The sequence below is a fragment of the Phocoena phocoena genome, chromosome 15 (assembly GCF_963924675.1).
Source record: "Phocoena phocoena chromosome 15, mPhoPho1.1, whole genome shotgun sequence".
NCBI lineage: Eukaryota > Metazoa > Chordata > Mammalia > Artiodactyla > Phocoenidae > Phocoena > Phocoena phocoena.
In genome coordinates, this window is record NC_089233.1 from 4,121,119 (window position 1) to 4,142,203 (window position 21,085).

At 37.8% G+C, this 21,085-nt stretch overlaps 1 protein-coding gene across 1 annotated transcript in view; it reads right to left on the minus strand.

The window, feature by feature from the left end:
* Positions 1–21,085, minus strand: part of RNF216 (ring finger protein 216) — a 170,356-nt gene that overhangs the window by 140,823 nt on the left and 8,448 nt on the right. Inside the window, exon 2 of the mRNA XM_065892156.1 lies at positions 9,742–9,863. Within this exon, the coding sequence (XP_065748228.1) occupies positions 9,742–9,808 (67 nt within the window). The 5' untranslated portion in view covers positions 9,809–9,863. The remainder of the gene's footprint in view (positions 1–9,741; positions 9,864–21,085) is intronic.

Sequence of the window (21,085 nt, forward strand, 5' to 3'; positions counted from 1 at the left end):
ACAGACAACCACCGTGGGGCACCCCGCGAAAAAGGTGGTTTTAAACCTATCACCTTACAGTGAAGCCCAATGGTTTACAAGATACTCCCCAACGTACCACATATAAACACATTAGCTTTTAAAAATATACTTTAAAATTTTAAAGTATAACAGAGCAAAGGCTATGAATTAACACAAAAGGCCCATACCCGAGTGACCATCACAAACGTTCGTAAATACATTTCCTGCACAATAGTAGCCTAAACTACTCACATTAGTTCCTGAAAATACATTCTTTTGATTCTGGCTTCCTTGCAAACAACATGTCTGAGATATATCCATGTTGTTGCATGTTACAGTATGTAGTTTTCTTTGCTGTATGTAATTTACTATATGAATATATCATAAGTTACTTATTCTTCTGTTGACAGACATTTGGGTTGGTTCCAGTCTTGCCTGTTTTGGATAATGATGTTATGAACATTCTTGTATATGTATCTTGATAGACTCATTTCAGTTGGGTACATTCTAGGAGAAGTGCTGAGCCACAGGGAAAGCATATATTCAATTTTAGTGGACAATGCCAACCAATTTTCCAAATTGTCTGTGCCAATTTACACTCCCACCAGCAGTGCAGGAACTGGAAACTTGTTTTGTGGCTCAAAATGTCAATTTTGGTAAACACATTGGGTGCAACAATCAATATATGTTTGTTTGCTTATTTATTTATTTAAAACATCTTTACCGGAGTATAACTGCTTTACAATGGTGTGTTAGTTACTGCTTTATAACAAAATGAATCAGCTATACATATACATATGTCCCCATCTCTTCTCCTCCTCCCTCCCATCCTCCCCATCCCACAAAGCACCAAGCTGATCTCCCTGTGCTGTGCGGCTGCTTCCCACTATCTATTTTACATTTGGTAGTATATATTAGTCCATGCCACTCTCTCACTTCGTCCCAGCTTACCCTTCCCGCTGCCCATGTCCTCAAATCCATTCTCTACATCTTCGTCTTTATTCCTGTCCTGCCCCTAGGTTCTTCATAACCATTTTTTTTTTAGATTGCATATGTATGTGTTAGCATAAGGTATTTGTTTTTCTCTTTCTGCCTTGCTTCACTCTGTATGACAGATTTTAGGTCCATCCACCTCACTACAAATAACTCAATTTCATTTCTTTTTATGGCTGAGTAATACTACATTGTATATATGTGCCACATCTTCTTTATCTATTCATCTGTCGATGGACACTTAAGTTGCTTCCATGTCCTGGCTATTGTAAATAGAGCTGCAATGAATACTGTGGTACATGACTCTTTTTGAATTATGGTTTTCTCAGGGTATATGCCCAGTAGTGGGATTGCTGGGTCATATAGTAGTTCTATTTTTAGTTTTTTAAGGAACCTCCATACTGTTCTCCATAGTGGCTGTATCAATTCACATTCCCACCAGCAGTGCAAGAGGGTTCCCTTTTCTCCACACCCTCTCCAGCATTTATTGTTTGTAGATTTTTTGAGGATGGCCATTCTGACTGGTGTGAAGTGACACCTCACTGTAGTTTTGATTTGCTTTTCTCTAATGATTAGTGATGTTGAACATTCTTTCATGTGTCTGTTGGCTATCTGTATATCTTCTTTGGAGAAATGTCTATTTAGGTCTTCTGCCCATTTTTGGGTTGAGTTGTTTGTTTTTTTGATATTGAGCTGCACAAGCTCCTTGTAAATTCTGGAGATTAATCCTTTGTCAGTTGCCTCATTTGCAAATATTTTCTCCCATTCTGAGGGTTGTCTTTTCATATTGTTTATGGTTTCCTTTGCTGTGCAAAAGCTGTTAAGTTTCATTAGGTCCCATTTGTTTATTTTTGTTTTTATTTCCATTTCTCTAAGAGGTGGATCAAAAAGAATCTTGCTGTGATTTATGTCATGGAGTGTTCTGCTTATGTTTTCCTCTAAGAGCTTTATAGTATCTGGCCTTACATTTAGGTCTTTAATCCATTTTGAGTTTATTTTTGTGTATGGTGTTAGGGAGTGTTCTCATTTCATTCTTTTACATGTAGCTGTCCAGTTTTCCCAGCACCACTTATTGAAGAGACTGTCTTTGTTCCACTGTATATTCTTGCCTCCTTAATCAAAAATAAGGTGACCATATGTGTGCGGGTTTATCTCTGGGCTTTCTATCCTGTTCCATTGATCTTTCTGTTTTTGTGCCAGTACCATACTGTCTTGATTACTGCAGTTTTGTAGTATAGTCTGAAGTCAGGGAGCCTGATTCCTCCAGCTCCGTTTTTCTTTCTCAAGATTGCTTTGGCTATTCGGGGTCTTTTGTGTATCCATACAAATTTTAAGATTTTTTGTTCTAGTTCTCTGAAAAATGCCACTGGTAGTTTGACAGAAATTGCATTGAATCTGTACATTGCTTTGGGTAGTATAGTCATTTTCACAATGTTGATTCTTCCAATCCAAGGACATGCTATTTCTCTCCATCTGTTTGTAGCATCTTTAATTTCTTTCATCAGTGTCTTATAGTTTTCTGCATACAGGTCTTTTGTCTCCTTAGGTAGGTTTATTCCTAGGTATTTTATTCTTTTTGTTGCAATGGTAAATGGGCGTATTTCCTTAATTTCTCTTTCAGATTTTTCATCATTAGTGTATAGGAATGCAAGAGATTTCTGTGCATTAATTTTGTATCCTGCTACTTTACCAAATTCATTGATTAGCTCTAGTAGTTTTCTGGTAGCGTCTTTTGGATTCTCTATGTATAGTATCATGTCATCTGCAAACAGTGACAGCTTTACTTCTTCATTTCCAATTTGTATTCCTTTTATTTCTTTTTCTTTTCTGATTGCTGTGGCTACAACTTCCAAAACTATGTTGAATAACAGTGGTGAGAGTGGGCAACCTTGTTTTGTTCCTGATCTTAGTGGAAATGGTTTCAGTTTTTCACCGTTGAGAACAATGTTGGCTGTGGGATTGTCATATATGGCCTTTATTATGTTGAGGTAAGTTCCCTCTATGCTTACTTTCTGGAGGGTTTTTATCATAAAAGGGTGTTGAATTTTGTCGAAAGCTTTCTCTGCATCTATTGAGATGATCATATGGTTTTTCTCCTTCAATTTGTTAATATGGTGTATCACATTGATTGATTTGTATATATTGAACAATCCTTGCATTCCTGGGATAAACCCCACTTGACCATGGTGTATGATCCTTTTAATGTGCTGTTGGATTCTGTTTCCTAGTATTTTGTTGAGGATTTTTTCATCTATGTTCATCAGTGACCTTGGCCTGTAGTTTTCTTTCTTTGTGACATCCTTGTCTGGTTTTGGTATCAGTGTGATGGTGGCCTCATAGAATGAGTTTGGGAGTGTTCCTCCCTCTGCTGTATTTTGGAAGAGTTTGAGAAGGATAGGTGTTAGCTCTCCTCTAAATGTTTGATAGAATTCGCCTGTGAAGCCATCTGGTCCTGGACTTTTGTTTTTTGGAAGATTTTTAATCACAGTCTCAATTTCAGTGCTTGTGATTAGTCTGTTTATATTTTCTATTTCTTCCTGGTTCAATCTCAGAAGGTTGTGCTTTTCTAAGAATTTGTCCAGTTCTTCCAGGTTGTCCATTTTATTGGCATATAGCTGCTTGTAGTAATCTCTCATGATCCTTTGTATTTCTGCAGCGTCAGTTGTTACTTCTCCTTTTTCATTTCTAATGCTATTGATTTGGGTCTTCTCCCTTTTTTTCTTGATGAGTCTGGCTAATGGTTTATCAAATTTGTTTATCTTCTCAAAGAACCAGCTTTTAGTTTTATTGATCTTTGCTACTGTTTCCTTCATTTCTTTTTCATTTATTTCTGATCTGATCTTTATGATTTCTTTCCTTCTGCTAACTTTGGGGTTTTTTTGTTCTTCTTTCTCTAATTGCTTTAGGTGTAAGGTTAGGTTGTTTATTTGAGATGTTTCTAGTTTCCTGAGGTAGGACTGTATTGCTTTAAGCTTCCCTCTTAGAACTGCTTTTGCTGCATCCCATAGGGTTTGGGTCGCCGTGTGTTCATTGTCATTTGTTTCTAGCTATATTTTGATTTCCTCTTTGATTTCTTCAGCGATCTCTTGGTTATCAAGTAGTGTATTGTTTAGCCTCCATGTATTTGTATTTTTTGCAGATTTTTTCCTGTAATTGATATCTAGTCTCATAGCATTGTGATCGGAAAAGATACTTGATACGAAATCAATTTTCTTAAATTTACCAAGGCTTGATTTGTGACCCAAGATATGATCTATCCTGGAGAATGTTCCATGAGCACTTGAGAAGAAAGTGTATTCTGTTGTTTTTGGATGGAATGTCCTATAAATATCAATTAAGTCCATCGTGTTTAATGTGTGATTTAAAGCTTGTGTTTCCTTATTTACTTTCATTTTGGATGATCTGTCCATTGGTGAAAGTGGGGTGTTAAAGTCCCCTACTATGATTGTGTTACTGTCGATTTCCCCTTTTATGGCTGTTAGCATTTGCCTTATGTACTGAGGTGCTCCTATGTTGGGTGCATAAATATTTACAATTGTTATATCTTCCTTCTTGGATTGATCCCTTGAACATTATGTAGTGTCCTTCTTTGTCTCTTGTAATAGTCTTTAGTTTAAAGTCTATTTTGTCTGATATGAGAACTGCTACTCCAGCTTTCTTTTGATTTCCATTTCCATCCCCTCACTTTCAGTCTGTATGTGTCCCTAGGTCTGAAGTGGGTCTCTTGTAGACAGCATATATATGGGTCTTGTTTTTGTATCCATTCAGCCAGTCTATGTCTTTTGGTTGGAGCATTTAATCCATTTACATTTAAGGTAATTATCGATATGTATGTTCTTATTACCATTTCCTTGATTGTTCTGGGTTTGTTACTGTAGGTCTTTTCTTTCTCTTGTGTTTCCTTCCTTGAGAAGTTCCTTTAGCATTTACTGTATAGCTGGTTTGGTGGTGCTGAATTCTCTTAGCTTTTGCTTGTCTGTAAAGGTTTTAATTTCTCCATCGACTCTGAATGAGATCCTTGCTGAGTAATCTTGGTTGTAGGTTTTTCCCTTTCATCACTTTAAATATGTCCTGCCACTCCCTTATGGCTTGCAGAGTTTCTGCTGAAAGATCAGCTGTTAACCTTATGGAGACTCCCTCGTATGTTATTTGTTGTTTTTCCCTTGCTACTTTTAATACTTTGTATTTAATTTTTGATAGTTTGATTAATATGTGTCTTGGCGTGTTTCTCCTTGGATTTATCCTGTACGGGACTCTCTGTGCTTCCTGGATGTGATTAACTCTTTCCTTTCCCATATTAGGGAAGTTTTCAACTATAATCTCTACAAATATTTTCTCAGTCCCTTTCTTTTTCTCTTCTTCTTCTGGGACCCCTATAATTCAAATGCTGGTGTGTTTAATGTTGTCCCAGAGGTCTCTGAGACTGTCCTCAATTCTTTTCATTCTTTTTTCTTTATTCTTCTCTGCAGTAGTTATTTCCACTATTTTATCCTCCAGGTCACTTACCTGTTCTTCTGCCTCAGTTATTTTGCTACTGATTCCTTCTAGAGAATTTTTAATTTCACTTATTGTGTTGTTCATCATTGTCTGTTTGCTCTTTAGTTCTTCTAGGTTCTTGTTAAATGTTTCTTGTATTTTCTCCATTCTATTTCCAAGATTTTGGATCATCTTTACTCTCATTACTCTGAATTCTTTTTAAGGTAGACTATTTCCTCTTCATTTGTTTGGTCTGGTGGGTTTTTACCTTGCTCCTTCATCTGCTGTGTTTCTCTCTCATCTCGTTTTGCTTAACTTACTGTGTTTGGGGTCTCCTTTACGCAGGCTGCAGGTCTGTAGTTCCCATTGTTTTTGGTGTCTGCCCCCAGTGGCTAAGGTTGGTTCAGTGGGTTGTGTAGGCATCCTGGTGGAGGGGACTGGTGCCTGTGTTCTGGAGGAAGAGGCTAGATCTTGTCTTTCTGGTGGGCAGGACCGCAACCGATGGTGTGTTTTGGGGCATCTGTGACCTTATTATGATTTTAGATAGCCTCTCTGTTAATGGGTGGGGTTGTGTTACTGTCTTGCTAGTTGTTTGGCATAGGGTGTCCAGCACTGTAGCTTGCTGGTCGTTGAGTGGAGCTGGGTCTTGGCATTGAGTTGGAGATCTCTGGAAGAGCTTTTGCTGTTTAATATTACATGGAGCCAGGAGGTCTCTGGTGGACCAATGTCCTGAACTTGGCTCTCCCACCTCAGAGACACAGGCCTGACACCCAGCCAGAGCACCAAGACCCTGTGGGCCACGTAGCTCAGAAGAAAAGGGAGAAAAAATAAATAAATAAAATAAAATAGTTATTAAAATAAATAATAATTATTAAAAATAAAAAAATTAAAAAGTAATTTAAAAAAACGGACAGACAGAACCCTAGGACAAATGGTAAAAGCAAAGCTATACAGACAAAATCACACAAAGAAGCATACACATACAAACTCACAAAAAGAGAAAAAGGAATAAAATATATATATCGTTGCTCCCAAAGTCCACTGCCTCAATTTTGGAATGAGGTTGTCTATTCAGGCATTCCACAGATGCAGGGTACATCAAGTTGAGTGTGGCGATATAGTCCACTGCTCCTGAGGCTGCTGGGAGAGATTTCCCTTTCTCTTCTTTCTTTGCACAGCTCCTGGGGTTCAGCTTTGGATTTGGGCCCACCTCTGCGTGTAGGTCAGCTGAGGGCATCTGTTCCTTCGCTCAGACAGGACGGGGTTAAAGTAGCAGCTGATTGGGGGCTCTGGCTCACTCAGGCCAGGGGGAGGGAGGGGTACAGCATGCGGGGCGAGCCTGCGGTGGCAGAGGCTGGTGTGACGTAGCAACAGCCTGAGGTGCGCCATGTGTTCTCCCGGGGAAGCTGTCCCTGGATCACGGGACCCTGGCAGTGGCGAGCTGCACAGGCTCCCAGGAGGGAAGGTGTGGACAGTGATTTGTGCTTTTACACAGGCTTCTTGGTGTCTGTAGCGGCTGCCTTAGCGTCTCAAGCCCGTCTCTGGGGTCCGTACTGATAGCCATGGCTTGCGCATGTCTCTGGAGCTCGTTTAGGCGGTGATCTGCATCCCCTCTCCTTGCGCACCCTGAAACAATGGTCTCTTGCCTCTTAGGCAGGTCCAGACTTTTTCCCGGATTCCCTCCTGGCTAGCTGTGGCACACTAGCCCCCTTCAGGCTGTGTTCACGCTGCCAACCCCAGTCCTCTCCCTGGGATCTGACCTCCAAAGCCCAAGCCTCAGCTCCCAGCCCCCGCCCGCCGCAGCGGGTGAGCAGACAAGCCTCTCAGGCTGGTGAGTGCTGGTTGGCACCGATCCTCTGTGTGGGAATCTCTCCACTTTGCCCTCTGCACCCCTGTTGCAGTGCTCTCCTCTGTGGCTCTGAAGCTTCCACCGCCCCCCCCCCCCAACCCGTCTCTGCCAGTGAAGAGGCTTCCTAGTGTGTGGAAACTTTTCCTCCTTCACAGCTCCTTCCCAGTGGTGCAGGTTCCGTCCCTATTCTTTTGTCTGTTTTTCCTTTTTTCTTTTGTCCTACCCAGGTACGTGGGGAGTTTCTTGCCTTTTGGGAAGTCTCAGGTCTTCTGCCAGCATTCAGTAGGTGTTCTGTAGGAGTTGTTCCACAAGTAGATGTATTTGTGGGGAGGAAGATGATCTCCACGTCTCACTTCTTTGCCATCTTGAAGGTCTCTCTGTACTCACAATCTGGGTGTATAACTGTTGTCTCCTTTTCTTCACATTCCAGGGCCCTTTGCTCAAAGAAGGTGACCAGGTTCAGCTTAGAGACAGCAACACCTGGTGCGTGGCCTGGAGGGCAGACAGGGTTTCAGCCGCCCGGGTCTGTCCCGAGTACAGTGGCAGTCCCATATATGTTTATTATGTCCAGTTTGTTGATCGTGTTCTTCCAGTGTTCCATATTTATACAAATGTTTCTGTGTGCTTGATCTCTCTCAGTTATTGAAAGAAACATGTTAAAATCTCCCATTTTGATTGTAGATTTGTCCAACTCTCCTTTTAGTTCTGTCAATGTTTTCTTTGTATATTTTGATACCATATTACTACTCTGTAGAGATTAGAATTGTTCTATCTTCCCAGACTCTTATCTTTCCCAGAACTCTTTATCTGCATTAACACTTCTGGCTGGATTGTCTACTTTATCTAATAATATACAGACTTAACAGCTCTGTCTTGAGGGCTACTGTTTGCATAATATATCTTTTTTTTTTATTCTTGTACTTTTAACTTTTCTTTATTTTACCTTTATTTTTAAGGCTATCTTCACTGGATACAGAATTTTAGGTGAATACTATTCAGCAATTAAAAGGGATTGAATTACTGATACATGCAACAACATGGATGAATCAAAAAAATTATGCTGTGCGGAAGAATTTAGGACAAAGAGTAAACACTGTATGATTCTATTTATATGAACCTGTATAGTGACAAAAAGCAAATCAGTGGTTTCCTTAGTTCAGGAGTGGGGTGAGGACTACCTGCAAAGGGACATATAGGAATCTTTCTGGATATGTTCTACATCATGACTGAGGTGGTGGTTACATGGGTATATTCGTTTTTCAAAACTCACTGAACTATACACTTAAAATGTGTATAGTTCCTCACGACAAAATTCTTCACAACAGGTGCAAAATACACAAAACGTGTCCAACAGAAAAATATACCTCTAAAGCCAATAATTTCCCAGAATAAATTAGTTGTTCTTAAAGAGACTTTGTTGAAGTATATTTAAGACCCAGTTAAAAAAAGAATCACAACATTTATTTGATATACATGTTCAGAAAATTTGGAAATAATCATACATACAAATTACAACTAGGATTTAAAACTTCCTAAATCACAATAAATTATGGCTACAATCACTACCAAGTTAGAATACACATTAATAAAATCCTAAAAAATTCAGTATTTCTTTTGTTTTCATAATTTGCGTAGCTTAAAGAAACTTGTTTTTCTCAATTTATTTGCTTAATAAAATTTGCTCAATTTTAAATTATCTGAAAGCCCTATATATATAATTTACCTTCTGCTGAAAAAAAAAAAAGTCTTCATAAGCACAAAATATGATCAATGGGAAAACACACAAAAAATGGTATAACTTTTTCCATGGAATTTATACTTATCTTTTCCTACTCATCAGCATAACGTTTTTCCTTTTAGCCTAGATGTAACTGTGAATTACGATCTGATAGGAAATTTCATATGCATTTAGGAATCTTAGAGAAATGTAGGCTCTCTTTTCCTTTATGAATGAATGAATTTCCCCTAATTTTAAACTGTAAAGTCAAAGAATACACGTCCTAAAATTCCTTGTAAGGCTAAACCAGAATCTTCTGGCAAAAACTAAATTAAGTATTGTATGAGGGACCAGAAGTGCTTTAGCAGCAGATTCAGTACTTTCAGAATGCACAGGCCTGGAGGTGCACTCCTCTGCAGTCACTATTCCTTCAAAAACTGAGAACTACCACAGTTCCCGTACTCCTACCTCTTAAGATCTAATCTACTTGTGATAGAAGGTTCTTAAACTCCATTCATGCCAGCAGGAATCACCATTTAACACAAAATTCTAGTCTGATGAGTCCATTTAAACCTGATGTCCTGAGATATAAAAATGAAACGTCTCTGGGTTTTACATGGTGCAGAACAGATTCATTTCAAAGACGATATAACTGTAACATTAAGGGAAAAAGCAATGATGAAAGAGAGAAAGTGAGAACACTTACCTCGTCCCCGGTGGCAGTGGAAGTTGTTCAAGTGAATTACCTCTTCATTGTTGTTTCCCTCTGCCATTTTCCAATTCAGACATACAGCTATGTGCTTGCTAATATCTGAACATGGTGACTACCTGTTCCAAAGAGTCTGAAAAAGAAAAAAAAAAGAACATTAAGAATGAGGGAATATCAAAACTCTTCCCACATACCTGGTCAAGGTAGCATTCTAAGCTTATCGTGAAAACACCACTAAAAAGAAAAATAGGGGCTTCCCTGGTGGCACAGTGGTTAAAGAATCCGCCTGCCAATGCAGGGGACACAGCTTCAAGTCCTGGTCTGGGAGGATCCCACATGCTGCGGAGCAACTAAGCCCATGCGCCACAACAACTGAGCCTACACTCTAGGGCCCGCGTGCCACAACTACTGAAGCCCGCGTGCCTAGAGGCCGTGCTCTGCAACAAGAGAAGCCACTGCGATGAGAAGCCCATGTCCCACAACAAAGAGTAGCCCCCCGCTTGCCACAACTAGAGAAAACCCATGCGCAGCAATGAAGACCCAACGCAGCCAATAAATAAGTAAATAAAATAAATTAAAAAAAAAAAAGAAAGAAAAAGAAAAAGAAGGGGACATCCCTGGTGGCACACTGGTTAAGACTCTGCACTCCCAATGCAGGGGGCCCAGGTTCGATCCCTGGCCAGGGAACTAGATCCCACATGCATGCTGTGACTGAGTTTGTGTGCCACAACTAAGGAGCCCATGTGCCGCAACTAAAGAGCAGGCAAGTGGCAACTAAGGAGCCGGCGAGCTGCAACTAAGAAGCCCACCTGCTGCAACCAAGACCCAGCACAACAACAACAAAATAATAATAAATAAATAAATAAAAAGAAAAAAGAATAACTAAAAAGCTAACAGAACGGGACTTCCCTGGTGGCGCAGTGGTTATTAAGAATCCGCCTGCCAATGCAGGGAACATGGGTTTGAGCCCTGGTCTGGGAGGATCCCACATGCCGTGGAGCAACTAAGCCCGTGCACCACAACTACTGAGCCTGTGCTCTAGAGCCCGCGAGCCACAGCTACTGAGCCTGCGTGCTGCAACCACTGAAACCCACGCACCTAGAGGCTGTGCTTCTCAACAAGAGAAGCCACCACAATGAGAAGCACGCGCACTGCAACAAAGAGTAGCCCCTGCTCGCTGCAACTAGAGAAAGCCAACGCACAGCAATGAAGACCCCATGCAGTCAAAAAAATAAAATAAAAATGTGTATCTATAGCAACTTATAAAAAATAAATAAATAAAAAAGCTAACAGAAGAGGAAAAATAGAAATTAAAAAAAACATTACTGGGGCTTCCCTGGTGGTGCAGTGGTTGAGAGTCCGCCTGCCGATGCAGAGCACACGGGTTTGTGCCCCGGTCTGGGAAGATCCCACATGCCACAGAGCGGCTCGGCCCGTGAACCATGGCCGCTGAGCCTGCGCCTCCGGAGCCTGTGCTCCGCAACGGGAGAGGCCATAGCAGTAAGAGGCCCGCGTACGGCAAAAAAACAAACAAACCATTACTGCAAAAGAACATACAAAAGATCAGCAAAGGATCAAAGAACAAATGGAACGTATATTTTAAAAAAGTAAAATTAAACCGGAAAAATTAAAATAAAATAAACAAAAAAAGGCACTAAAAAACATTTTTCAAAAAGTAAATTAAAAACTCAATTACAGCAACCTATGGAATGGGTGAAAGTATCTGCAAATCATAACCCCTAATTAGGTGCTAAAATCCAGAATACATAAAGAACTCACAGAGATCAATGGCAAAAAACCCAAAATAATCCAATTTTTAAAAATGGGCAAAGGACCTAAATAGACATTTTCCCAAATAAGATATTCAAATGGCCAACAGGTATGTTAAAAGGTGCTCAACAGCACTAAACACCAGGGAAATGCAAATCAAAATCACCTCTGCCTGTCAGAATGGTTATCATTCATTCAAAAACTCACTGTTATGAGCGATAACAATGCTAGCAGGATATGGAAAAAGGGGAACCTTTGTACACTGTTGGTGGGATTATAAGTTGGAACAGCCACTAAGGAAAACAGTATGGAGGTTCCTCAAAAATTTTTAAATAGAACTACCACATGATCCAGCAATTCCACTTCTGGGTATATATCTGAAGGAAACGAAATATCTCGATACTTTGAAGATATCTGCACTGCCATGTTCACTACAGCACTATTTATAACAGCCAAGACATGGAAGCAACCTAAGTGTCCACTGACAGATGAATGGGTAAAGAAAATGGAATACTATTCAACTACAAAAAAGAAGGAAATCCTGACATCTGAGACAACATGGATGGACCCTGAGAGCATTATACTAGGTGAAATAAGTCAGATAGAGAAAGACAAATTCTGTATGATCTCACTTACATGTGGAATCTAAAAACAAGCAAACAAAAAAAAACCAAAACTATAAAAAAAGACTCACAGAAAAAGAGATCAGATTTGTGTTTACAAGAGGTGGGAGAATTGGATGAAGGTGGTCAAAAGGTAAAACTTCCAGGTATAAGATAAACAAGTATTGGGGATGTAATGTACAGCATGGGGACTAAGGTTAACACTGTTGTCTGGTGCATCTGAAAGTTGCTAAGAAGGTAAACCCTAAAAGTTCTCATCATAGGGAGAAAAAACTTTTTTCTTTTGGTATCTATATGGATGGAAGTTAACTAAACTTATCGTGGTAATCATTTCAATGTATGTAAGTCAAGTCATTATGCTGTACAACTTTAAAAAATTCAACTGTATCAGAAATTATATTACATAAACAGACTACTACAATTAAAAAACAGATTATCAGAATGGATAAATGAAACCCAACTAAGTGTGTTTTACAAGATAAACAGTGTAAGTACAAGAAAACTGAAATATTTAAAGTAAAAGGATAGAAAGCAAACATCAAACGTTAACAACGCATCTAATAAGTCCTTAATTTCAGATACCGTAGTTCTTAATTATAAAATGTCCATCTGAGGAAATGCAGATGGCCAACAGGCACATGAAAAGATGTTCAACATCACTAATCATCAGGGAAATACAAATCAAAACCACAAAGAGATATCAACCCACATCTGTCAGAATGGCCACCATTAAAAAGAACACAAATAACAAATGTTGGAGAGGATGGGGAGAAAAGGGAACCCTCGTACACTGTTGGTGGGAATATAAACTGAAGCAACCACTATGGAAAACAACATGGAGGTTTCTCAAAAAACTAAAAATAGAACTACCATATGACCTAGGAATTCCACTCTTGGGTATTTATCTGAAAAAAACAAAAACACTAATTCGAAAAGATACCTGAAACCCAATGTTCATCGCAGCATTATTTACAATTGCCAAGATATTGAAGCAACTTAAGTGTCCATCAAAAGATGAATGGATAAAGAAGATGTGGTATATTTATGCAGTGAAATACTACTCAGCCATAAAAAAAAAGAACAAAGTTTTGCCATTTGCAGCAACACGAATGGACTTGGAGGGTATTATGCTAAGTGAAATAAGACAGAGAAAGACAAATACTGTAAAGTATTACTTATATGTGGAATCTAAAAAATACATCAAACTATTGAATGTAACAAAAAAGTAGGAGACTCACACATATAGAGAACAAAGCAGTGGTTACCAGTGGAGAGAGGAAAGGGGGAAGGGGCAATAATATAGGGGTAGGGGGAAATAAAGGTACAAAATATTAGGTATAAAATAAGCTACAAGGATATACTGATTGTACAACACGGGGAATACAGCCAATATTTTATAATAACTATAAATAGAATATAACCTTTTAAAATTGTAAATCACTGTATTGTACACCTATAACTTATATAATATTGTACAGCAAGCTATACGTCAATAAAAAGTCCATCTGATTTTTAAAAATAAATTCTAGTTCTCTGTTGAAATTTTCTTTTTAACTATTTTATCTCCCTGCTCTTTACAAAACCCATAAAAAACTGCATGAGTGCACCAGTATCTGACAAAATGGATATTACAAGTATTATTACAAACGAGTAGGGAGATTTAATCCAGATAAGGTCAACTCACAGAAGATATAACAACGTTAAACCTGTATGAACTTAATAACACAGTTTCAAAATATATATGGCTTAAACTGACAGACCTTAAAGAAATAAGACAAATCCACACCTACAGCTGGACAGAAGACTTGAACAGCACTATCAAACAGCTGACTTTACTGACATTTATAGATCACTCCACCTAACTACTGCAGAATACACATTCTTTTCAAATGCACCAGGAACATTTACAGAACAGACTACATGCTGAGCCATAAAGCTAGCCTCAACAAATGTGCTGGGCTTGAAATCATACAGCATGTGTTGTATGACAACAGTCAGTAAAAGAAAAATTGGAAATTACTAAGTATTAGAAATTAAGTAACCTAAACAACCCATGGGTTAAAAAAATTACATTGAAAATTAGAAACTATTTTGACTGAAGTGAAAGGTAATGAAAACAAAACACATCAAAATTTGTGGGATGGAATTAAAGCAGTGCTGAGAGCATAATTTACAGGTCCAAATGCATACTTTAGAGAAGAAAAAACAACCCAAAAATCATTGATTTAAGCTTTGATCTCAAGAAGTTAGAAAAAGAGCAGTAAATTAAACCCAGAAAAAGTACACAGAAAAAACTTGTAAGAGCTGAAACTGAAACAGATTATAAACATAAAACTGAGAAAAATCAAAGCAAAAAGGTTTCCCTAAAAAGATTAATAACATACAAAAAACTCTAAAAAGATTAAATAAGATTGATAAACCTTTATTAAGAACGATTAAGAAAAAAAGGGAGAAAACACAAATTACCACCACCTGGAATGTTAAAGAAGACATCACTACAGATTCTACAATATAAAAAAATACCATGAATAACTTTATACCACTTAATTTGAAATTTTAACTGAAATAAACTCCTTGAGACACTATTTACCACAATTGAACAAAAAAATTAAACTTCAACAGATCTCTGTCAAATAAAGAAACTGAATAATTAATAACCTTCCCGCAAAGTATACAGCAAGCCCAGTAAAGTTTCCTAAACATTTGAGGAAGAAATGTAACTAGTATTACAAAAACTCAGAGAACAGAAAAAGAGCAAACATTATTTCTGAAATCATTTTACGAGGCTAGCACAATTTTGATACTGAACGGTGATGAGAACATGACTAGAAAGACTAGAATCTCTCATGAACACAAATGAAAAATCCTAACCAAAGCAATGCAACGTTCATTACTAGAATAAAAGAAAACTACATAGTCACTGCAGTTGAAAAAAAAAAGTGTTCAAGATTAACACCTATTCACGACTAAAATCTCTCAGCAAATTGGTACTGGAAGTGAATTTCCTTCATCTAATTAAAGCCATTTCAAAAACACTAGAGCAATCCTCACACCGAAGAGTGAAACACTGAAAAGCTTTCTCTCTGAAACTGAGAAGAGTTTTCACCATTTTTTTGTCAACACTGTATTGGAGGTTGTAGCAAGCAGAGTCAGGCAATAAAAAATAAAATATCAGGTTGAAAGGAAGAAATAAAAGTGGCATTATTTGCAGATCAGACTGTGGTACTGATGCAAAGATAGAAAAATAGAACAGAGGGCTCAGAAACACAGCCACATACACCTGGTCACCCACATAAAAACAAAGGTGTTACTGAAATGCAGTGGGAAGAATGGCCTTTTCAATAAACATTGCTGGGCCAAGTGGATATCTATATGGGAAGAAAATGAGCCTTGATACATTCCTTATACCGCCCATCAACATCAATTCCAGATCGATTACATGAAAGAGAAAACAATAAAGATACTAGAAGATTACAAGAGAACAAAATTATGTATATCTGTATGTGTAACTGTACACAGAGATACCACTGGAATAAGTGAATGAATGAAAAACAAAATCTCTAGATACAAGGCCAATATACAAAAAATGAACTAGTATGAAACAATTAGACAAAAACACATTTTAAAAGAGTAGCATCAAAAACAATCAACAGGGATGAACACATGAAAAATGTGTAAGACCTCTACACAGAAAACTGTAAAACATCACTGAGAGAAATTAAAGAGTAGATAAATGGAGAGACATACCACATTTGTGGGTTGGAAGACTCAAGTTTGTAAAGATGTCAATTCTCCCCCAAATTGGTCTACAAGCTTAAGACAGCCTTAGATTTAAAAAATGGATATGTACTAGATGATTCTAAAACTTACAGGAAAACGTAAAGAACCAAGAATAAGTAAAGCATTCATAAACAAAAACAAAACATGGAGAATTTATACTACTGGATATTTAGTCTTATTATTATAAAGCTACAATAATTAAGACAATGTGGTATTGGCAAAAGAAGAGAAAAATAGACCAATGGAACAGAGAGAAAAATAGACCAATAGATTCATTCACATATGGATGACTGATTTATGACAAAAGCAGCACTGCAGAGCAATGGATAAACATGATTTTTAAAACTATATGACACTGTACTGGAAAACTATATTTTGGGAGCATAGGAAAGATCAAAGAACTAGACCTCTTCTTCATGCCTTAGATGAAAACAATTTCAGGTGAACTCTTGATTTAAATGGTAAGGTAAAATAATAAAGTTTCTGGAAGATAACATAAGAAAATACCTGCACAAATCGGAGCTGGAAAATATATCTTAAACAGGAAATAAAAAGGGCTGTCCACCAAAGAAAAGACTGAAATATTGTACATTAAGATAAAATACTTCTGTTCACCAAAGAAATTATTAAGAGTGAAAAGGCAAGCCACTGGGAAAAGAAATTTGCAATACATGTAACAAAGGTTCCTATCCAGAAAATATAAAGAACTCCTACATGTTAACTGAAAATAGAAAAAAAAAGGAAAAGAAGGATCAGACAACTTGAAAAATGGGGGCTTCCCTGGTGGTGCAGTGGTTAGGAATCTGCCTGCCAGTGCGAAAGACACGGGTTCAAGCCCTGGTCTGGGAGGATGCCACATGCCGCGGAGCAACTAGTCTCGTTCACAACAACTACTGAGCCTGCACTCTAGAGCCTGTGAGCCACAACTATTGAAGCCCGTGCGCCTAGAGCCCGTGCTCCGCAACAAGAGAAGCCACCGCAACGAGAAGCCTGCGCACAATGAAGAGTAGCTCCCACTCGCTGCAACTAGAGAAAGTCCGTGCACAGCAGTGAAGACCCAAAGCAGCCAAATACAAATAAATAAATTCTGGGAAGATGGCAGTAATGGTGGCACCATAGCTTTTAAATCTCCCCAAATTTTCAAATAAAAACAGAAAAAAATTCCCTGGTTACAAAAATTCCAGTTTACACAAAAACAAGACAAAACAAAGGAGTCTCCACAGACTCCAAACTGCAAGCACATGAGGACAAACCACCAAGAGCCACACAATTTCTGAAGCATCACTGGTGCCTCAGAAAGCACAGGGTACCATTCAAACTTGAGAATAGAATCAATATATAACCCCAAATAACCGACAGGAATTCACTGGAAAGCACACAGGCCAATGTGAAGAAGGAGCTAATACTATGAAGCGGTTTTGCTCAATTCAATAGTGGGTAAGTGCAAGGAGGCCCTGACCCTGTAAGATCTGAAAAAGATATAGCAGTCTAGGATCCATGAAGTTTTGAAACTCATCAACCAGGGCTCCCTGACAGGACACAGCCCTATGAGAAGAAAATGCTGGGAACAGTTAAACTGAGTAAGATAGAGACAAAGGAAAGAGAAGTTAGGTCCAGATAAAAACAGAGAACAGAATCAAAAAGTCTCAAAAAGCAAGCTGCCATATTTTGAACACTGTATGAAGAGGAGCTCTGTGAAGTTAGAAAAAGTTATCCTAAACTACATCTCCTTCTAAAAGTCCAAGAAAGCATCCATTAACAGAGGAATGGATAAAGAAGACATGGTACATACATACAAGGGACTATTACTCAGCCATAAAAAAGAACAAAATAATGCCATCTGCAGCAACATGGATGGACCCAGAGACTGTCTTACTGAGGGAGGTCAGACAGAGAAAGACAAATACCATATGATATTGCTTATATGTGGAATCTAAAAAAGGGTACAAATGAACTTATCTAAAAAGCAGAAACAGAGCTGCAGAGGTAGAAAACAGACCTATGGTTACCAGGGTGTAAGGGGGGTGAGGAGGGATAAATTGGAAGACAGGGATTGACATATACACACTACTACATATAAAATAGGTAACTAATGAAGACCTACTGGATATAGCACAGGGAATTCTACTCAATACTCTGTAATGGCCTATACGGGAAAAGAATTTAAAAGAGTGGATATATGTATGTGTATAACTGAATCACTATGCTGTACACCTGAAACTAACACAACATTGTAAATCAACTATACTCCAAAAAAAAATTTTTTAAACATCCAAAAAAGCTAATTTCACTAAACAAAGAAAAGAACTGATGTCAAATCTCATGTAAAGGTGTAAGAAAAACAAGAAGCAAAACATCCCTATAAACAATAACAACATGCCAGAAAGATATAACCACCTAAGGGTCACTAAGAAAATAATATAAGACATAAAATAACAACATAAATCAGAACTAGAAAAACTCAGAAATGAAGTGACATATCTCAGGAAAGAAACAGAAATTAAATAAAGTGTTTTAGGAATGCAGAGTAAATTAGAAGAAACACAAGTGTTAATAAACACAACACATACTGCTTTAGGAGAACTGAAAGGTGAAAGGAAAATTTTAAATAGAAAAAAAGGAGATAAAGGAGCTCTTGAATAAACTGAAAGGGAAGAAAACACAAAAAACTGTAACTGAAAAAAAAAAAAACTTTCCTGAAGTAAAAATATTAAAGCTACATTTCAAAAGAGCACAGTACATACCTAAGGAAAGCAACCCAGAATGACAACCATCAAGACACATTCTAGTAAAATTACTGGACTTTAAAGAAAGAAAGAAAAAAATCCTTTAGCATCTGGGCTTGAGAATTATAACAGAAAAAATTAAGATTATTAACAGATTTTTACAGTGATGCTTAAAGACACTCGTAAACAGATTAAGATACTTTAGAAAAAAACGTGAGCCATAGATTTTATATCCAGCAAAACTAATTTTAAGAAAAAAGTGCACAAACTTAACAATGTACAAGAACTTCCTACAAGATTTTCCTGAGGAATCAACAGAAAAGCAAGCTTCAGGCAACCAAAACGACCAGAGAGACACTGACACAAAGACTAGTGGTAAACATGAAATACATAATTACTTACAGTACTAAGATTAAATTATAACTGAGATTGAATGATACAGTACAATTATAAAAATTATGGGGAGGGGAAGCATATGAAAGATTTTAAAGTTGTTTACAGTAATCATGCTAGTGGTGACATTCTGAGACTTTCATTTTGACACTTTTGGCTGTGTTAAAACAAAGTTATAGCATATTCTAATTCTATCAATCCCTCTGTCCTTGAGAATCACGATTCTTAGTGTGGTAAAAAGGAATTATAATATAGAAGCAATAAAGTAAGTTAACTAAAACCACTATAGTCCTGAATTTGAATTATAAATATTAGTATAAACTCGTAAAATATTTTACTTCCATCCAAAAAAAAAAAAATTTTTCAAACAAGACCTGCTTATAGCAATGAACATCCATAGTGCCCAGATTATTTGAAAAACTATTTCTCATCGAAAGAGATGAAGGCTTTTGGGACAAATTACTAATTCCAAGTCTGGGGCAGGAATCATACAGAATGAACATGGAACATCTTGTCATATCACATATCAAGGAAGCTATCAAAGACTACTTATCAAAGACTGAATCCTGTCAGAATAAATTCCTGAAGAGGCTTCCACTGGCCAAAGATGGAACATTTTGAACTTCAGCAAAGATAATAATTGATATGGTACAAACATCTTAGGAAAATGTTAAATGAAAGTGTGCATAATTTTTTAAAAGTCATTTTCAGAAGATGACGGTCAACCAATACATTATCTTTAAACCTGGTAAAACAAAGGCAAAGAATCAGGCATTTTCTTGCCTTTTCTATATAAACTATATCACTGGATAACCAAACAGCAGATGAGGAAATCATTTCTTTATAAAATTACTGTAGTATTAATTTAAAAATTCAATTAAAATATCACCATTTTGCAACCCTCAGTAATTTACTGGGCCTTGGAATTCCCTGGCGTTCCAGTGGTTAGGAGTCAGCACTTTCATTCTGGTGGCCCAGGTTCAATCCCTGGTCAGGGAACTAAGATCCCACAAGCGGGAAAAAAAAATAAAAAAATAAAAAATTACTGGACCTAGACATTGAATATCATTGACTCTAACATCATAGAGACAGTAAGACATAACTGCCTTCTGAGGAAAGAACACTATCTACTGTCTTGACAGAAACAATCAGATCTGGACACAGCCTAATTTTTAGAATAGAAGCTATCTGAAAAACGAAATTTTTGAATTACACCATTAAGTATGCCATCTAGATCAGGTATTCTCAATGGGGGCAATTTTGCAAGGGGGTAAAAATATCTTATATATTACAATGGTTTGTCATCCTCCCAAATTCAATCCCACCCAACAAAATCTTATTCCTTAGTATTTAATGGGGGAGAATCAGGAAAAAATGTCTAAAATGGCTCTACAGGGAGGAATGATTTTTTTTTTTTTAAAGCCTGACAAACACCTATCTAGGCGCTGGGAAACTAACAGGTCAAATGATTCAGGTTCAACAACAGATAAATTATAAGGAAAAATTAAAGGAATGGAAGAGAAACCCTAGATTTAAAAGATATAGGGATGCACTCAGGTGAAAAACCCATAAAGAAATACAAGAAAATGATCAGACTAATGGTTAATTTCAGGGGGAAGGAATGAATTATGCTCAGGACAGCATGCATAGAGGAGGCTTGGGGATGATCTACTTCTTGACCTAAGTAGTACATACAAACACCTTATAATAATTCATTAAGCCATACATGTTTTATATATTGTTTTATTTGTAAAGGGCAAAAAACTCCCATGAGATATTGCATACCCATAAGGATTGCTAGAAGCCTGAAAATTGATGACCAAGTGTTGCTGAGGATTTGGAGCAATGGGGACTTTCATGTACTATTGGTAGGAGAGGAAACTGGTACCACAACTGTGCAAAAAAGAATCCTTGAGGGCTTCCCTGGTGGCACAGTGGTTGGGAGTCCACCTGCCAATGTGGGGGGTGTGGGTTTGTGCCCCGGTCTGGGAGGGTCCCGCGTGCCGCGGAGCGGCTGGGCCCGTGAGCCGTGGCCGCTGGGCCTGTGCG